General features: G+C 47.3%; 1 protein-coding gene across 6 annotated transcripts in view; it reads left to right on the top strand.

Annotated features, from left to right (window-relative positions):
• The window catches only part of Arfgap3 (ADP ribosylation factor GTPase activating protein 3), a 49217-nt gene that overhangs the window by 1496 nt on the left and 27251 nt on the right, over nt 1–20470 (top strand). For all 6 annotated transcript variants that reach the window (XM_028788719.1, XM_028788718.1, XM_028788715.1 and 3 more), the window contains exons 2-6: nt 6207–6325; nt 13019–13091; nt 15750–15881; nt 17478–17561; nt 19613–19700. In XM_028788719.1, coding sequence (XP_028644552.1) covers nt 6207–6325; nt 13019–13091; nt 15750–15881; nt 17478–17561; nt 19613–19700 — 496 coding nt within the window. The remainder of the gene's footprint in view (nt 1–6206; nt 6326–13018; nt 13092–15749; nt 15882–17477; nt 17562–19612; nt 19701–20470) is intronic.

The raw sequence follows: 20470 nt of genomic DNA, 5'->3' as shown, positions 1-20470 counted from the left end.
TGATAATGTCAGGTGGGTATAAGAAAGAAGATCTGGCTTCCAGGCACAGTCCAGTGTCTGTTGCTTTACTATTTTCTTGATTTTTTTTCAAATTTAGATTGATCTGTGTGTAGCAAGGACTTGTTACCACACAAGATGAGATCTACAGCTGGCAGGGTGGAAAAATACATATGCTACTAGTTTCTCTGTGAACCACACCAATATGTATTCCCTTTGAATGTATCAAAAAGCCATTCCAAATAATGAAACAAAAAGCAAGAAGCAATAGCAAAAAGGGAAGACACTTCTTTTAAACAAGAAGTCAGTGTCATCAATACCAGGAGACACCTTTAAGGAGCCCACCTGGGCTTGCTGGCATATTAAAATGTAGTTGAGTGTGGTAGCACATGGTGTAATCCCAGCACTTGGGAGGTGAAAGCAAGAAGAACAATAGTTCCAGGGCAGCCTCAGCTACATAGCAAGTTCTAAGGCAGCCTTAGATTACATTAGACTATTTCTCAAAAAATTAAAATTATTGTCCAGCTGGCCGTGACAGTACATATCTATATAATCCCAGCACTTGGGAGAAACCAAGGCAGTAGAATTTCCAATAGTTAAATGCTGGCTTGGGATATGTAGTGGTTTTTTGATTAGTATGTGTTATAAAGTGAGACCTGCCTCAAAATGGAAACACACATACACACACACACACACACAAAGGAAAGCCTGGTTGGACTCTAATCTACATGAATGTAGCCTTTTTTTTTTTTCAATTTATTCTGAAGAGCACACCTATGGAAACTTTATGTTCTGTGATATGATTTCCTTTTTAAAAATTATTTATTTTAAATATATGAATATACTATGGCTGTCTTCAGACACACCAGAAGAGGGCAGCAGATCCCATTACAGATGGTTGTGAGCCACCATGTGGTTGCTGAAAATTGAACTCAGGACCTTTGGAAGAGCAGCCAGTGCTCTTAACCACTAAGCCATCTTTCCTGTGATATGATTTCTTTTTTCTTTTTCTTTTTTTTCTTTTTTTTCTTTTTGGTTTGGCTTTTCGAGACAGGGTTTGTCTGTGTAGCCCTGGCTGTCCTGGAACTCACTCTGTAGACCAGGCTAGCCTCGAACTCTCGAACTCAGAAATCCGCCTGCCTCTGCCTCCCAAGTGCTGGGATTAAAGGCGTGCGCCACCACCGCCTGGCGTGATATGATTTCTAAAGCAAGATTTCAGAGTAGCTTCTGGTCATGTCTCATGACATTGGCTTTCCTTTATGGTCGTGGCTTCAAGCCATTGCTGACTGGATGGCTTTGACCTGAAAAATGGTGAAACTTGTTTTTGTGAGATGGGGTTCCTCTGAGTATCCCTAAGTGTCCTGGAACCCAATCTGTAGACCAGGCTAACCTCAAACTCACAGAGACTTGCCTGCCTTTCCTCTGGCTCCGCAGTGCTGGGGTGAAAGGCCTGACCCAGCATGCCCTGCTGGTGAGAACTAGTTTGAATGACTAGAGGAACTGAGCAACAATAAGCACCACCGTTCTAGTGCAGTGTGGGGTTTGAACCTAGGGCCTTCTCTACCACTGAGCTATACCTCCAGGGTTTTGTTTTGTTTTGTTGTTTTGTTTTGTGAGACAGGTTTTGTCTGTATAGCCCAAGCCAGCCTTGAACTCACTATGTAACCCTAGTCTGGCCTCGAATTTGCAACCCCTGCCACAGCTCTCTGAATGACAAAATTACAAGATGAAGATGGCTTCAAGCCATCCAGTCATCATGCCTGGCTTAACAGCACTTTTAAAATGCTTAAGTTGAGGCAGGAGGATTTCCAAATTCAAAGCTAGACCATATAATAAGGTTCTGTCACAAATGGAAATTTTAAGAAAAAGATAAGTACACTATATAAAGACTCATCTGGGGTTGTAAGGACATGCCGTCTAAGTAAACGTTTGGCTTTAGTAGGGCTGGAAGCATGATACCGTGCTTCACACTTAATTCCAGCACCTGGAGGGAAAGGCAGGAGGATCGGGACTTAAACTTATCTATAGCTACAGAACAAGTGCGATCCAGGCTGAGTTACAGGAGACCCTGTCTAAACAGGGGGCAGGCTGTTAAAAAAAGAAAAAGCAAACAAAAACAAAACACCAAGAACCTAAAATACATTGTCAGAAAAGGCAGGCAAAAGGAGGGCTGGAAAGATGGCTCAGTGGTTAAGCACACTGACTGCCCTTCCAGAGGTCCTGAGTTCAAATCCCAGCAACCGTATAGTGGTTCACAACCATCTGTAATGGAGTCTGATGCCCCTTCTGGTTGGTGTGTCTGAAGACAGCTACAGTGTACTCATATACATAAAATAAATAAGAAAAGGCAAAAGGAAAGCAGCTGGATTTACTTTTATTTGAAAGTCACTGTCTGTTCTCTTGGATCTGATGACAGTCTGCTTGGATGGAAGATCTGTTTTCTGTACGGGGCTGCTCGTCAGGTTGTTCAGCACCCATTGGTTCCAGTGCTGTGTAAGGCACTGAGGACTTTTACACCGGAGGCATAGACCTGGCACATGCCTTCAGGGAGCCTGCAGTAGGGGCGGGAAATGGAAGGGATAGGGCTAGAGGGGTGAATCAGCATGTGCTGCCTTTGCAAAGGACCCAGTGAGGATCCCAGCACCAGTGGCAGGTGGCTCATTACCACTTGTAATCCCAAGTCTAGGGGCCATGCCTCTGGACTCAGGGCAACCGCCATATACATACACACACACACACACACAGACACACACACACAATTAGAAACAAAGTAAACGTCTTTTAAAGTAGTATTTATTTTTATATGAGTACACTGTAGCTGTCTTCGGACACACAAGAGGGCATCAGATCCCATTACAGATGATTGTGAGCAACCATGTGGTTGCTGGGAATTGAACTCAGGACCTCTGAAAGAGCAATCAGTGCTCTTAACTGCTGAGCCATCTCTCTAGCCCAAAATAAATGTTAAGAAAAAAATAGTAGATAGGGGAGACTAGAAAGATGGCTCAGTGGTTGAGAGAACTTATGTCTCCAACAGAGGACCTGGGCTTGGTTCCTAGCACCCACATGGTTACTCACAACCATCTATAGCTCCAGCTCCTGGGGATCCAATGCCCTCTTCTGATGTCTGTGAACACCAGACACATATGTGGAATACAGAGATACACATAGGCACTTACATTCATTTTTAGAAGTAGATTAAGGACTTCATGATGCTGTGCTAACATGGGGGAAACATCCACTTCCTACATTTCTTGTTTTCATTTCCTTCTGAAATAAGGTTTCAGGTATCCCAGGCTGGCCTCCTGTGCTCTGTGTAGCTAAAGACAACCTTGAACTCCTGATCCTCCTGCCTCCACGTCCCAGGCATGCCCCACCATTCCATCTCCGGTTCCTGCTTCCCGGCTGTGATGCTTGATTAATTCGTTATTCTCTCCAAAATATGGCAAAGGCCAGCAGTTAATTTGTCAAATGCAGAAAACAGAGAGCTTATGCCCTGATGTGAAAAGCATCAAGAATGTCAACACAGAACTGCAGAATGTTCAAGCTGCCACAAGCCCGCCAAGGCGGTGGGAATTTCCCAGGTGTCACAGTGATCGAGGCTGCTGAGATGATAAACCCTTCCCTTCAGGTTTTGTGAAGCATTAGCTGCTATTTCCGTAAGAAAATTCTCATCATCTGGCATAACACTGTCAGCTAAAAGCTATTTCTTTTTTCCCTTCTGCAAACTGAATTCTTCTTAGGAGACCATAGTTTTTGTTTGGGATCACCTGTTAAAGTAGAGCAGACCCCGTTTTGTGTCCCCTTTCCCCTGTAGTAACCACTCAGACATGATGCTCGGCTTGCCTGCCCTAGACTGTACATAGCAAACCTCTGCTATCCCCTCTTCCACCGGGCTACATCCCGGCTTTGACCTGCATAAGACACTTTGTTTTATATGCTAACCTAAAGTCCTAAGATCACATAATGAGTTGTCTCTCCCACTGGACCAGTGGGTGCCAAGGGACAGATTTGTGCCGAGGACAGCACAGGATGGGAAGTGTACTATAAAGTCGGGTGAGCAGCAGCATCCCTTCTGAGAAGCTCCTTACTTCCAGAGCCGGTACCCAAGCACTGTTTAGTGTCTGTGTCCGTCTCTCCCCACGCAGTGAGCACTCCATAGGCCGGCACGTGGCCTGGCAGACACTGGGTCTCAGTATGCACTGCTGGATTCTATGACGGCATCCATTCCTTTGTACCTTGGCTCCTGTCACAGTATCTGACACGTAGCCGGCAGTCAGAGAACACCAGAATGAGTCACTGGCCAGCTGCTCTCTGCCCGGTGTCACTCCACACCTGCTCTCGCCGATCAGCCTGAACTTGGCTGGTGATGGCTTTTAGCAGCTTGTAGTTTTTCCTTTCCCAAGACCAGAAGCAGCTCTTTCCTGAGGGTACTTTTTACTTTCTAAACTGTATTTAGAGTAAGGAGGGTTCTGAAAAAAAAAAAAAAGACAATTTTTCTGTTTTGTATTTTTGTAATTGCTATTCTGATTTGAATTAACTATAAATACTAAAATTAAAGTCTGTGGAAGGCACTATGTATGTATGTATGTATGTATGTATGTATGTATTTTGTGGTGTGTATGTATTTTGTGGTGGACAGGGTCCCATGAGTACCATGGTGTGTGTGCATTCCATGGCCTGCTTGTGTAGCTCAGAGGACAACTTAAGGGATTCATTTCTTCTATTATGTAAGATCTAGGAATTGAACTCAGGTCATCAAAGCTTGGCCGCAAGCACCTTTACCCATTGAGCCCTTTGGGTGGCCTAGCAAGTGTTTTCTCTCATCGTAGTTGAAGGATCTGCTGGCAGTTTTTGAGCTGGCAATAATTGGTGTGCTGTTATTAACTTGGCTTACAAAGGTTTCCTGAGTGCTTAGGAAGGACTCTCGGGTCAAGGTCCGTGGGAGCTAAATACCCAGAGCTGTTCAGCCAGCACTAAGCACCTATGCTAACAGCAAAAGCAGGTTACAGGAAAGACCCAGCCCTGCAGGGGTTCTCAGTGCTACAGAGCAGAGGACACTGCCGTGGTGACTTGGGTATCTAATAGTTCTCAAAGTGTTGTGCTTCAGAGAGGAGCACTGGAGAAACCCTCCAAACTTAGCGTCTTCACTCACGTGGGTTCTGAGTTTAGGAGCGGGGATCCACTTAGCTAGCTGGGCGTATTCTGTCTGTGTCACAGGAACAGTCATTTGAGCAGTGTGGTATGGGCAGGCCTTCACTCTCCACAGGCGGTTCAGCTAGGGCCTCAGCACATGAGCCTTTGCCCAGGGCTGGCTGCGTCTCCTTCAGAAACCATAGCTGGTTTCTCCCAAGAGGTAGTGACCCAGGGGCGATGAGGCTGTGGTGTCTTAGACGCGGTGATAGATGGTTCCTCCCGCCTCCTTCTACCATGCACGCCGGGAAAGGGAAGCAGGGATCGTGTGAGGACGTGGCTATTGGGCAGTGGGGGTGACTGGACATCTGACAGAGAGAGAAGACTCACACCCAGGAGCCGGCCGTGTAGGATACAGCCACTGCCCGGGTGATGGTGTGGGACAGTGTCCCAGCAGAGCCGTGTTCCTCACAGGCATGAGTTGATATGCTAAGGGCCCTACTGAGTGTTCCAGGACAGCAGTGTTTGAGATGGATCTGTATTCTTTTTATTCTAATTACTGTAGTTATAGATCATTATTATAATACAAGATTCGAGAGTTTTGAAAACCTAGGTGACACGCTTTCTCTCCCTGTGTATGCATGTCTGTGTGGATGCATGGGGACGTGTGTGCTGGTATATAAGCACATGTGTACACCTGTGTGGAGGCCAGAAGACAAGTCTCAGCTGTCATTCCTCCAATGCCATCTACCTTATTGCTTTGAGGCAGGTTCTCTCACTGGCTTGGAACTTGGTAAATGATCTGCCTGCCTCTGCCTACCTTGCAGTATGCAACCACCGCCAGCTGTCCTCTTCCCCTCCCCCAGGGGTCCTAGGGATGGACTACAGGTTTTCATGCCTGCAAGGCCAGCCCTTTGTGGACTGAGAGTTTCCTCCAGCTTCTGGGTGACACATTGGCTTAAAAGTGTGACAGCTGAGCCACCTTCACATTGGTCTTGTACTCTAGCCTCCTGGGTGAGTCACCTGATAATGCCAGTTAGTCCCCGGCCCAGTCTAATGAATGTTTGTTCTTTCAGGTGTGTTTTGACTGTGGTGCCAAAAATCCCAGCTGGGCAAGCATAAGCTATGGGGTGTTTCTCTGCATCGACTGCTCGGGGTCACACCGGTCGCTCGGGGTTCACTTGAGTTTTATTCGGTAAGTGAATTTTCCCCCTTCTCCCCCCCACCCCCCGTCTGTTACATGGATGTCTTCAGTACCTATCTCCTCAGGAGTAATTTAAAGGAGAAAGGGTTAGTTTGGCTCACAGTTTGAGAGTGGCTCACAGTTTGAGGGTGTGGTCTACCACAGCAGCAGGAGCAAAATGACAGCCCCCATAGCATCCAAGTCAGGGGCAGATCTGAATGCTGGTGCTTGGCTCAGTTTCCCCAGACTGGGGATGGTGCAGCCCATGCCCAGGGTGGGTCGTCCTCAATTAAACCTGCCCGGAAACTCCCTGACAGGCACACTCAGTGTTTGCTTTCCCATGTGATGCTGAAGCCAGTCAAAGTTGGCAATGAAAATGAGCCACCAATGGGGTTGGAGAAAGGCTGCTCCAGAGGTCCTGTGTTCAGTCCCCAGCAATCACATGGCTGCTCACAACCATCTACAGCTGTATCTCATGGGATCCGATGTCCTCTTCTGCTATGCAGATAGATGTTCATGCAGATGTTCTGCTATTCAGATGTTCTGCTATGCAGATGTTCTGCTATGCAGATGTTCATGCAGATGACATTCATTCACATAAAATATATGAAAAATTAAAAAGAAAGAGAAGGAAGTTAACCATGAGCGTCAGTGTTGTCCCTTTTCTATTGCTGTTGACTTGATATCAGTCAAATGACAAATAACCGTAATCTGGGGGTTGGGGTAACTCTTGCACCATCTAGTGACATGGAAAAATAGGCCATTTTCTCCTTGGGCCTCTGTGGAGATCCTGTGGGAGAAATAAAGCTCTGGTGTTGAAGACAAAGTCAGATGGGAGGTCTCAGAGGAATAGTTCCTTTCCCTCCAGTGCCTTCTAAGAAATTAAAGTACACACTGGAGAGAGAAGGGGCTTCCTGTACACACACACAAGGTTGAGAGTTCACATGAAGGGTGGAGGCCTCCTCATCCAGGTATGGCACCAGCATCCTCCTCAGCTCCCATCTCACTGACACTAGCAGGACAAAGCCTGAGCAGACTCGTCTGTCCCGCTCTTTGATGGTGCTGTCACATGTTTATATGGGAAGGCCTTTCTTCCCTCTTTACCAAGAGCTGGGTCTGCACTGGCCACTCCAGTGAGGAAATGCCCTTCTTCTCCCCACACTGTGGGCTCCAGAGAAAGGAGGGAGGGAAAGAGCCTCTGAAGTGAGGTGAAGAGGAATAAGAAATGGGCAGAGGGCTGGAGTCAGGCCAGAGGCCTAGCAAAGTGTGCAGTGGCTGCCTGGGCCTTGTCAGGGCACCTCTCCAGGTCATCCCAGGGACTCAGGCCTCTGTCGGTGCCACTTCCTCCATCAGCTGGTCTGTGTATCTGGTTGTCCTCTGGGAAGGAACTGTGGAATGCTTTCTTGTTGTTGTCTTAACTTAAGGAATATTGTCACAGTGTGACTACCATAAAGGAGCATTTGTCCCTGAATGAAAAAAACAAAGGCAATGACACTTTTTATATGACAGCATGGAAACTATACAGTGATGGCTATAACATCTTCTGTCTTTAATTTTTTAAAATTTGTGTGTGTGTGTGTATGTGTCTGGGAGGGTAGGTATGTGTGTGTGTCTGTGTGCTGTGTGTATGTGCATGTCTGTGTGTCTGTGGATAACTGATATGTGCATGTCTGTGTGTCTGTGGGTGTTGGTATTTGCGTGTCTGTGTGTGTGTGTGTGTCTATGTATGTGTGTTTGCCTTTGGAGGCCAGCAGACACCCTCCAATCTCCTAGAGCTGAAATTGCAGGAAGTCGTGTGTCATGTGAACTCTGGGAACTGAACTTAGTTCCTCTGCAAGGGCAGTAAGCACCCCTGGCCACAGAGCTACCTCTCCAGCCCTACCTGAGGGCATGGTGTAGCCAGCTAACTGCATCTGTAGTTACTAAGAAAAGGAAGTTGCTTTGAATATTCTTCCTTGTTTCAAAATATCAGTCATCTTCTTTTGTCTGAGATTCTGATTCCAGAATGTTTGGAATGGACTATGCCATTGTATACTTGTTGTGTCTTTGACAATAATAATAATAATATGGTTTTTTTAAGACAGGGTTTCTCTGTGTAGCTCTGGCTGTGCTGGAACTCACTCTGTAGACCAGGCTGTCCTCAAACCCACAGGGATCTGCCTGCCTCTGCCTCCTGAGTGTTTGGAATTAAAGGCGTGCACCACCACTGCCCAGTTTATGATTTGCCTAATGTAATATCTTCTTCATGCTATAGTTTTTAATCTGTTCCTGTGATAAAACACATATCCAAAAGCAACTTAAACAGAGTTAATTTTGACTCAGTGTTCTAAAGAAAAAATCCATAATAGTTTTTTAAAAAAATCACAGCAGGAAATGAGGTCAGCCAAACAGCCAGGAAGCAGAGAGAGGTCAAGAAGAGGGACAAGGTTCTAAGAATTTAAAGCCTCCCTGACTGACACTCCCAGCAAGGCTCTACCTCCTAAGGTGCCATAACCTTTCAGACAGATCCACCAGCTGGGACCAAGGGCATGAGCCTAGGAGCCTGCAGTCACAGCCTCTCGCCTTCACGGTGCATATAGATAGAGTTGGCTACTGGCTGCTTTGCACTAGCTCGTTTTGCTTCAAACGCTTACCATCCATTGTTCATAATCCGTGTCCCCTTCCTTTGCTGAGGCTAAATAACACCCCAGTGATCTCTAAGTGCTGACTGGCATGTCTGCCCAACCATGGGTAGACACTTGAAGTGTTCCCACATGGTAGCCACTGAGAAAAAGCTGCCTTGAGCACGCGTATACACGGGTCACTTTGAGAACTTTCCTGAGCCCCTTGGGGAAGTGCTGTCAATGGTTCAGGTGGTGATTATATTTCTCCTCTTGTGAGGAAGCCCCTCCTTGTCCAGGATGACTCTGCCACCGTACATTCTGCTCACCTTCACCGGCAGACAGTGTCTTCCTCTCCTCCTCTTCCTCCCCTCCTCTTCCTGGTCCTCACCATCTTGTTCCTGCTCTCTTTTTCTTTCTGTGGTGCTGGAGACTAAACCAGATGTTATGCATGCTGCCTGGACATTCTGCTACTAAGCCAGACCCTTAGCCAAGACTCCTTCCCTCCCTCCCTCCCCCCTTCCCCCCCCCCCCCCCCCCCTTTTTCTCCTCTCTTTTTTTTAGTACCAGCCATTGGGTGTGAGGTGGTTTCTCCTTGTATTTCTGATATGAACTTCCCAGTGATTGGCGCTCAGCATCTTCTCGTGCACTGTGGACCACCCGTGTTTCTGCTTTGAAGATTTTCTGTTCCTGTTCTTGCCTGGTTTGGATTGGGTTGTTCGTTGTGTTGAACTTTCAGAGTTCCTTATGTTTGCCGTCTAGTGATCCCTTATAATAGATGCAATTTGAAATTATTTCCTCCCATCTGATGGATATATTGATACTCTTCCTCCTTCCTTCCTTCCTTCCTTCCTTCCTTCCTTCCTTCCTTCTCTCTCTCTTTCTCTCTCTCTCTCTTTCTTTCTTTCTTTCTTTCTTTCTTTCTTTTTCGAGACAGAGTTTTCTTGTGTAGCCCTAGCTGTCCTGGAACTTGCGCTGTAAACCAAGCTGGCCTCAAACTCAGAGGCTTGCCTGCCTCTGCCTCCTGAATGCTGGGATTAAAGAGGTGTGCCACCACCGCCCGGCTCCGTACCCTGTCTTTTGATATACCTGCTTTAACTTCCTGAAGTCCAGTTAGCGTATGCCTTTTGGCTCCTTCTCAAGGTACTGCACCAAACCTACTGCCATAGGTTTTTATCTTGTTCTTTCCAAGAGTTTTCTAGTTTCAAATATCACAAATCACAAATATCACAGATATCACAAATGTCTTTGACCCTTTTGAGTTTTGTTTTTGTTACTTAGCTACCATCTCGCTATGTAGCCCTGGCTGTCCTGGAACTTGCTATGTAGACTAGGCTGGCCTTAAACTCACAGAAATTCATTTACCCCTGCCTCTCAAGTTCTGGGATTAAAGGTGTATGCCACCATGCCCACTTTGAGTTAATTTTTGTTTGTGGTTATAGCTAAGTGAATAACTTCATGTGTGTATGGGGGAGTGTTATGCAAATGGCCTTGGGACAGAGCTGAGGACCTTGCACGTATACACTGCCACATTAATGCATGCTAGGCAACTGTTCTACCAATGAACTAGATTCCCCAGCTTTTTTGTACTTTTATTTTGAGACAAGTTCTCATATATTGCCTGGGCTGGCCTTAAACTCACTCTGTGGTCCATACTGGCCTTGAACTTGTAATTTTCCTTCCTCAGCCTCCTAAGTTTATAGATGTGAGCCACCAGTACCACCACCCCTGTCCCCCAGCTTCCAGATTTACTTTTGAGAAGGTTTTTCCAAGATTGGTCATGAGCTGTTCATACACGGTGCCACACCCTGTCCAGAGTGTAGAAAGGCTGGGTGTGAGGCCACTCACAGCTGCCCCTCCCTCTGCCTTGTGCTGTTCTGTCCTATTTCCAGGTCCCCTCCTTATCAGCTGGCCTGTCCTCTTGTTCACCTCTGAGGCATATGCCCATACACAGAGTTCCAGGTAGTAAGAGGGCTGTCCTGGAGCCTGGACAGCGAGATCTGTTGGGCCTGTGCAGGTTCAGACATGTGCCTTTTAAAGTCAGATAAAGGTATGAGTCATATGCATATAGAAGATTCAAAACCACTAAGAGTCAAAGGCAGCTGCCTGGGCTGTAGACAGGACAAACTCCAGGGTGCTCAATGCTGAGTTCAAGGCCAGCCTTGTCTACATAGTGAAGTCCAGGCTAGCCAGGACTACAGGAAGAGACAAAATCAAACAAGCAGTCAAACAAGCCATCCCAAGCCTAGCACTGTGGACATGTAAGGAACCCTAGCCCTGGAGAGCCCACGGGGATCACTTAGGCCCACAAGTCTATGAGTAACCTAAGCAACCTCAAAAGACCCAGCTCAGAAGAAAAACACAAATACTCACTGTGAAAAAGTTTCAGTGGCCCCAAGTATGCAACTGAGACATGGCAGCCCCTGCACTGGCCTCTCCCTTCCTTCTTCCTCTACCCCTGCCAGCCTGCCAGCCACACACGTGCACACAAACGAGTGAGCATAGGCACACACAGACAGCTGTAGCCCTCACACATGATCACTGTAAACCGTGTGCCACGGATGATATATTTAACCAAGGGGAGTTTTTGTTTTTAGATTGAATTTCATGATAGTGATTTTACAAAGGGCAAAGTAATTTCTTTTCTTTTTAAAAAAGATTTATTTACTTTTTTTTTAAAGATTTATTTATATGAGTACACTGTAGCTGTCTTTAGACACACCAGAAGAGGGTATCAGATCCCATCACAGGTGGTTGTGAGCCACCATGTGGTTGCTGGGAATTGAACTCAGGACCTCTGGCAGAGCAGTCAGTGCTCTTAACCACTGAGCCATCGCTCCAGCCCAACAAAGTAATTTCTAAACTGTCTTTGGTCAGCAGCCAATGGAGCAAGTTAGGAGCGTGCATACAGACAAACCAGACACAGTGCTTGGGTCCAGCACTCAGCAGCTACTGAGGACTGCCCTGGTTCTACCCAGCACCCAGGCAGAGCTGTTCACAGGGCTGTCAGACTCAGCCAGGTGACTGCTCAAGAGATCTGAAAGAAGATCCTTAGTGTGATACCGGCGTCTCCGTCTCTGAACATCGTTGGTTAACAAGGACACATTTTCCTCAGCACTCAGCCGTCACAGGACTCTGCAGAGCAGCAGCTCTTCCTATGGCAGTGATGCTGCCCAAGGCTTCTGCCTGCTGGGGCGGGGCAGGGTGGGGTGCGGGGCATGCTCAGGCCTCCGACACCTGCATCCTTTGTCTTGGGAGTCCACGGGAATCCCTGTCAACTCAGTTTAAAAGTCCTGCTTAAAAGGAGCTGGAGAGATGGCTCAGCAGTTAAGAGCACTTGCTCTTCTTGCAGAAGGCCCAGGTTCAGCTCCCAGCACTCGAGTCAGGTGACAAAGCACCTGTGACCCCATTCTCAGGGAACCCATAGGCATATATGTGACATATGCAACATACATGTACATAATAAAAATAATTTTTAAAGGAAAAGAGAAGAGGATGGAGAGATGGCTTAGTGATTAAAAGCACTGGCTGGCTGTTCTTCCAGAGAACCCAGGTTTGGCTCCTAGCACGCATGTGGAGTCTCACAACTGTGTGTAGCTCTAGGGGATCAGACCCCCTCTTCTGGCCTCTGAAGGACCAGGCATACACACGGGCACAGAGCCACAGCGCTCACCCTAAGCTCCCTTGGAAGCTTTGAAGCAGGGTGACCCGGACTCTGGCAAGGCTCTGTTTCTGCCCGTGTGGATTACAGTGATTATAGGTGCACAGCACCGTGCCTGGCTACACAGAATTCCCTAAATCCCACAGCACAAGTAAATGGGTTTTTGTTTTGTTTTGTTTTTTTAAGATTTATTTATTTATTTATGTATACAGTGTTCTGCCTGCATGTATGCCTGCACACCAGAAGAGGGCATCGGATCTCATTATAGATGGTTATTAGCCACCATGTGGTTGCTGGGAATTGAACTCAGGACCTCTGGAAGAACAACCAGTACTCTTAACCTCTGAGCCATCTCTCCAGCCCCGAAGGAGTGTTTTAAAAGCTCAGTTAGCAGATGCCAGAGAAGGACAGCTTCACATCTTGTAATCCTTGTGTTCCTCCCAGGTCCACAGAGCTGGATTCAAACTGGTCATGGTTTCAGCTTCGATGCATGCAAGTTGGAGGGAACGCGAATGCTGTAAGTCCCCAGACTTGCCCTTTCCTCTTCTCTACTGAAGTTCAGTTGCCATGTTTGGGAGGCTCTGGGAGTGTGGGATGAGACGTAGGCTCAGTGAGCAGAAGCACCAGGGGCACGTTTGTTCAGAAGCGATTGAGGGCCTGTTGGGTTGGGTTCTGAGGATCTGGTAACCATCAGGCTCCTCTCATGGCCAAGTTACAGCACAGCTGAAGAAGCAGATGAAAGAGAAAAGACCAGCGGCATGAGTGCCATAAGGAAACAGGAAGCAGTCGAGGATGTAGAAAAGCGGACATGCTTAAAAACAGACAGAGGTTCTTACCCTTGAAGGAGTGGCCTCTGTACATACACTGAAAATGTGTGTATTTACACTAATTAGAGAGACTTAGGTCTCAAATGGTAGACCAGAAACCTTTCCAGTGGAGCTAGTGTGTATGTGTCAGGGGTGGAGGGTGGGGCCACGACAGGGTTGGTTTCCTTCAGTGGTATAGCCACAGGATAATTGTTCAAGCTCCAGTAAATAGCCCCGACCCATGCTTATGCAAGCACCCCTAGCTAAACTCAGTAGGTCTCACAAAGAGGCAAGGCCAACAGGAGACGTGAAAGAAGGGGATTCATTGGGACAGGTTGTGAGAGGAGTGGGGGGTGAGAGTGTAAAAACAGGCAGAGCGTTAGACACAGGGATGGAGTTGTCTGTAGCGGCATATTTTCCCTGCAAGTTGGGAGGAGCTAAGGTGGGAGGAGGAAGGAGAGGAAGGAAGAGGAGGAGTGAGAGAGAGATGTAGGAACCATGGATGGCCACGCATGTATGGAGAGCAGTCCTGGGTAACAACTTATGTCTAGGTTAGTTAATTGGTTGACACTTCCAGTTGTGTAGGTATCTTGACATTGAGCATTACCAAATATATAAAGCTATTGGTTAATCTTTAAACATTAGAGTCTCATTTCTTCCGGGTACCGCGTAGATTGTGGGATTGTCTGGGCTCAGCCCAGCTTGTAGAGACTGCATGGAAGATTGGCAGAACCATCTCCCACGCTGGTGTCTTGTGGGTGGCCAGGCCAGTGTCTTTGGCCACCTGAGCCAAGCGGCAGTGAGAATATGCCAGAGAATACACCTCTGCTTGTGGCCACAGGCCTTGTCTAGTTGGTAGATGGTGGCAGATTAAGAACAAGCCAGACCGGGTGCTGCCGTTTTAAAATATTATCGCAACAGTTGTCAAAGAGAACAGTCTAGCCAGAAAAATATTTTGAGACACTGACGCCCCATTTGTTTCCAGATGATACCAACTGGTGACTGGAGTCCTTTCCAAGGTGCAGTTGAGTCAGGTGCAAGGAAACATATGTGGTCCCATGTGGTGGCCATGTCTGATACAGACACCCCTGTCGCCCAGCAAGCAGGGGCAGGAGGATCTCTGTGAGTTTGAGGCCAGCCTGGTCTACATAGGGAGTTCCAGGCCAGCCAAGACTATATAGTGAGATGCTGTCTAAAAAAGAAAGAAAAAGAAATTATATTAGTATATATCTCAAAAATAATGTCTAGGCTTAAATATTTAAAGTCAAAATCCTAAGTCTAAAATACTGACTTCCAAAATGTAAAATTGCCTTAGATCAGAATCTCTCAACTGTTTTATTATCTCCAAGCAAAAAGAAGGTAGTAGATTATTTCAAAGTCATGTTGGGTTCTGTATTCCCTAATGAGAAAAATTAAGTACTAAGAAACATGATCCTGTAGCCAGGTGGTGGACTTGGGAGGCAGAGGCAGGTGGATCTCTGAGTTTAAGGTCAGCCTGGTCTACAGAGTGAACCCTAGGACAGTCAGGGCTACACAGAGAAACAATGTCTCAAAAAAAAAAAGTAAGAAGGAAAGAAAGAAAGAGAAAGAAGGAAGAAAGAAAAAAAAAGAAGAGCCCTAATTCTGAGTTGAGGCAGTCTGTGGAGGGTGTGGCCATCAGAGTAATGAAAAGTTGTCATGTTCATTCTCTAAGACACCATGTTTGTCCCACTCGGTTTTCCTTTTGAGACTGTGCAACCCTGGCTGGCCTGAATTCACAGACATACTAAGTGAGACCCTGCCCCTCACCAAGTCGACAGAGGTGGTCTGATGGGAATCCGAAGGGCAGTGGACTCGTTCTTGGATCTAGTCTTCTGTCTGGTTTTATCAAAATATTTGCATTAGGACCTGAGATGGTTCAGCTTGCTGGCAAGCCAGATGACCTGGCCTCTATACCTGGAACCCACTTTCTGGAAGGAGACAATAGAGCCCCCAAGTTGTCACATGACTTCCACATGCACTCCCCTCACCAATCCATCCATCCATTGATCAATCAATAACTGTTAAATATAAAAATATTGTCATTATATTCGAAGGACTCACATGCTGTGCGCAGGCCCTGGCTAAAGGACAGCTTACAGGAGCTGACTGTCTCTTCCCTGAGAGTTTAGGGATTGAACTCAGGCTATCGGGCTTTGCAGCAGACACCTTTACCTACTGAACCATCTCGCCGGTCCAAGGGATTCCCTCTTGCGAGGAAAGTTGATTTTAGAACTTGGGTGGTGCCTTCATTTTCCCTTGACTTTTTAAGCCCCTCACTCAGTAGCACATCGACCATGAGGTCAGAGGTCTTGTGGTATCTTTGTTAATTTGCCTGATTTCCTCTGTAGTCTTCCTTCTTCCACCAACACGGGTGTGCCACCAAGGACACCAACGCCAAGTACAACAGCCGTGCGGCTCAGCTCTACAGGGAGAAAATCAAGACTCTGGCCACCCAGGCCGCCCGCAGGCACGGTACCGATGTGAGTCCCTGTAGAGGAAGGTCATTTGGTAAAGTGTCTTGTCATCTCTCTGAGGGAGCCTGCAAGGAGCCCAGGGTATGGTGGACCCTCGTGATAAGACGGGCTCTACCTTGTCAGTTCACTGTGACCAGACCAGCAGGCCATTCTTCAGTGACAGGGTCCAGAGTGGGAGGGTGAGGGGATGAGGACATAGGAAGCTGGGGGTTAGGTGATGTTGCACACGCTGTGTCCTAGGTCCAGCAGGTTTATTAAGTACAGCATCTTACATACAGGGCAGGGCACATGTGACAGCTCATCAGGAGGCTACCATCCGGTGGAGCCAGGTCGGCAGGAAGCCAGTCAAGCAATGTTACACAGAGGGAACACAGGGTGTCTCAAGTGTGTCACTGACTGACCTCAGAGCAACCTTGGAACTGATGGCCACAGCCTTTTAGGGGGCAAGAGTTGAGTTTCCAGGAGCTGAAGTCATAGGTCCTCTAAGACTCTGGCCCCAGGCTGTCACTGAATGATCCAGATTTTAGAAAAGGAACATTCCTTGTCCAGATCAACCTAGGCCTCAGCAGGCTCGGACACTGAGGGTCTCTGCTAGGGACTTTAGGTTCCTTCCAGTCTCTGTCACACAGGCCATGTCTCCATTAACTAACCAGGACATGGCTCTTGGTAATGCGTTTGCAGTTAAAGATACCTCGTTTTAAGGAGATGAGCTGGTGCACAGTGACATCCCAGCACTCAGGAGGTAGGAGCAGGAGGAATCCATGCTCAAACCTAGCCTGGGCTATGAGACCCCATCTCAGGAGACAAAAATAAGCAGACAGGATGGCTCACAGCTAGGATCCTGGTTACTCAGAAAGAAGGGGCAGGGAGAACACTTCAGTTGTGAGCCCTGTCTGATCTACATGGTGAGTTCTAGGCCAGTCAGGGTCTTGAAAATGAAAATCATTCAATCAATAAATCGAAGGATAATCACTCAGGCTTAAGCTGGGTGACAGAACGCTTGTTGCCTAGTATGAGAAAGACACAGGGCTTCAACGTCTTCAGAAGAATTAGTTCATTAATTGCCAACCTTGTTTGATATGTATTGGACGCGCTTGCCCAGTGACTACACACAGTCAGGGCTGAGCGGGAAGGTGCATCACAGCCCTTGGTAGCCTAGGAGACCTAGACAGCTACTCAGCCCTCTCCTCAGGCCATGGAAACCATCAGGAGAATAAAAAGCATGGCAGTGAGTAAGGCACCCCCTGAGCGGAACAGGACAGTGCCTGACTCAGCCTTGCCCAGTAACACACTCTTCTCATCGCTTATTTGTGCTGTGTGTCTGGAGATGGATTAAAAACCTCAGGAGTGACTTCTGTGTGGAAGAAAAATCAGATGTGAAATCCAGGCTGGGCCAAGTCATGATGGCTTAGAATCTGCACTTACATCTTAACCTCCTAGGGGTGTGAAACTTTCTAGAATAATTCCTTCTTCCAACAGTGTGCTCAGGGCCTTGCACAGACACACCCTGGTGTTAGGGGTAAGGGACTAGAGAAGGACTCTAGAGGGGATTGGGGAGAAGAGGCAAACTCCTTGCTAAGCTCAGCTTTGTTTTCCTTCCAGCTGTGGCTGGACAGCTGTGCGGCTCCATCTGTGTCCCCTCCTCCAAAGGAGGAAGATTTTTTTGCCTCTCACGCCTCTCTGGAGGTAAGTTTGTTGCTTTGTTCTCAAGGTTTATTTTAAATTATGTGTATGTGTGTAAGGGGTGTGCATGTAGGTTTAATACCTATGGAGTCCAGAAGAGGGTGTCAGATCCCCAGGAGCTGAAGTTAGAGGCAGTTGTAAGCAGCCCTGCCTGGGTACTTAGGTCCTCTAGACAAGCATTGCAAGCTCTCGGCCACTGAGCAGTCTCTCCAGCCTTACTTCAAATAATCTTACAGTACACTTATTCTAAAAGTTATAACAGGTATGCATTTGAGATGTTTCAGTAAGATACAGGCTAGGCTCATGTTTGAGAGTCTAACATGAACCCATGTCTATCTTGAGTCATCACTGTAGTGTATGTCTGCACATGTGCAGGTGGAAGGCTCTAGATAGAAGTGCATCAGCACACATACATACACACACACACACACACACACACACACACACACGTCACCCAGTTGCCCCACCCCCACCCCCAGAAGGCAGAGACAGTGACAACCTAGCTCAGCAAGCACTTCCAGCATCTGACCTTGGTTTCTAAACATTTACTTATGTGTATATGTGTCTGTGTGTGCATGCTTGGTGCCTGCAGAAGCTAGCAGAGGACATCACATCCCCTGGAGCTGGAGTCCCAAGTAGTGGTGAGCTACCTGGTATGGATGCTGGAAACTGAACCTGAGTCCTCTGTAGGGACAGCCAGTGCTGTTAACCACTGAGCCGTCTCTCCAGCCCCCAGATCCTGGTTTCTAACCCCATCTTCCAGCAGAGGAGCCAGGACTACCTATTGAAAACAGCCACTGAGGTTTCTGGGCCACATGTGCAGACCATCTAAAACTAGAAACTAGAAATTAGTTCTAGCTAGAACTAGAAAGTGAGGTGCAGCGAGAGAATGGCCAAGCTGTGTCCACAGGACTCAGGCAGCTTGCAGGGCCTCCCAGTGGTCACACCTGGGCAGAACCACAGTGTCAGTGCTGCATTGCCACCCAGGAGTTCAGGTGGATGGGGACACGGTAGGTCTTTCTCATGGATCCTAAAGTGTGTGGGGGAGTCCTTAGGGGGTGGAGCTCAGCTGGCAGGTCCTACAGGGGGATACTTCCCAAGACCAGAAAAAAAAAGGTAACTGGCCCACATTACCTTACAAGGGTCAGGGGACTGTCTCCAGTGTTGTCACATTGACACTAGCAAGGAAAGATCCAGGTTGCTACAAGGCACTGGACAGCACCCTTCAAAAGTTTTAAGGCTGTGAGAAATGGTCACAAGCTTCAGGGGCCAGTAAGCTCCCTGCCCCAGAATCCCTAAACCCTGAAGGGAGGAAGGTTGGAGCCCTGCAGAGCCTTGCATGCCGAACAGTGCTGCATCTGTGACAATTTCCCACTGACAGGTGTGCAAGGCATTTTAATGCCAGAGAAGCCTGGGTGCATAGAAATGATCTGTATGGACTGGATCCAGCTTCCATAAATCTGAAGTTATTCCAGCTGTGCATGGTAGTGCACACCTTTAAGCCCAGCACTAAGGAAGCAAAAGCAACCAGATCTCTGTAGGCTCGAGGCCAGCCTAGTCTATAAAGTGAGTCTGAGGCTGTCTGGCCAGGGCTACGTAGCAAGATCCTATCTCAAAACAACAACAGAAGTTCCAAGATTTACCCCCTAGAAGGGAGGAGCCTGAGAATGCAGCTCAGTTGGTCACGTGCTGGCTAGAGCAAGCACAGGGACCTGGGTTCTGTCCCCAGCACTGCATAAACTAGGGATTGGTCATCTGTAATCCAATCTGTAATCACTGGGGAGGTGAAGGGAGAAAACTCTGAAGTTCAGGGTCTTCTACCACAGTACTGAGTCCTAGGCCAGTCTGGGATTCATGAGACTCTGTCTCAAAAGGAAAAAAAAGGTGTGTGTGTGTGTGTGTGTGTGTGTGTAACATTGAAGCAGGGTTGAGGACAGATGCACATGCTCAGAAGGGGCCCTGCACTGCTAACCCCCTCCCACCCCCATGCTGGTTTGCCTTAGTGGGGAGTCCTTGCTTTCCTGTTAGCTAATGGTTTCTCTCACCTGCTGCAGGTCAGTGGTACTACGCAGGCATCTGCAAACCCAGAGCCAGCCTTTTTAACACCGTGGGGCTTGGAAACCACTCCAGAACAACAAGCAGGTGGGTCCATAGAGTCACCCTAAAACAATGTCCTATGGTCTAGTGGCCAAGATGAAACTGCCAACATTACCATAGAAACCTGTTGTCTTAGCCCATGGACTCAAAAAACCTTCTAGTGGGCCCCAACTAAGGTGTTGACTAGAGAAAAGGACAACTGGATTATTAGTTTCTGCTTTGATACAGTACTGAAGTGTGGACTTTTATCATTGGAAAACAAGATTTCAGGATTCTTTTTTCAAATTCAGTTTAATTTTGTTTTTTAAAGCATTGTCTCCTTGTGTAGCCCTAACTGGCCTGGAACTCTGTATAGCCCAGGCTGGCCTTGAATTTGCAGAGATCCATTTGCCTGTGCCTTGGTAGTGCTGAGGTCAAAGGCATGCACCTCCATGCCTGGTAAGATTTCAGTCTTAAAACTGGTAAATATTTCACAGTTAATAAGTCATATACTTGGTGGCTATATTATAGAAGCTTATTTATTTATTGGTTTTCAAGGTCGAGACAGTCTCATGTAGCCCAGGCTGTCAGAAAATTCACTAGGTTGCAGAGGATATGAACTCCTGATCCTCCCGGCTCTATCTCCTGAGTGCTTAGATTACAGGTGTGCACTGCCACACCTGGCTGTGTATTTATTGTAAATATGTTGTCAATCACGTAACTGTTAGAAATGACCTAAGTGTATGTACAGCTGCCCCTTCTGTTTTAAAACTGGGCGTGTTTCATAGGCCGAAGTGTTACGGTAAATTAACAATATGGGAAACAGGAAGGACACA

This window comes from Grammomys surdaster, unplaced genomic scaffold (assembly GCF_004785775.1).
Source record: "Grammomys surdaster isolate TR1022 unplaced genomic scaffold, NIH_TR_1.0 125767, whole genome shotgun sequence".
NCBI lineage: Eukaryota > Metazoa > Chordata > Mammalia > Rodentia > Muridae > Grammomys > Grammomys surdaster.
The sequence above is the reverse complement of the archived record's forward strand: the minus strand, read 5'-3'. Positions and strand labels throughout refer to the sequence as shown.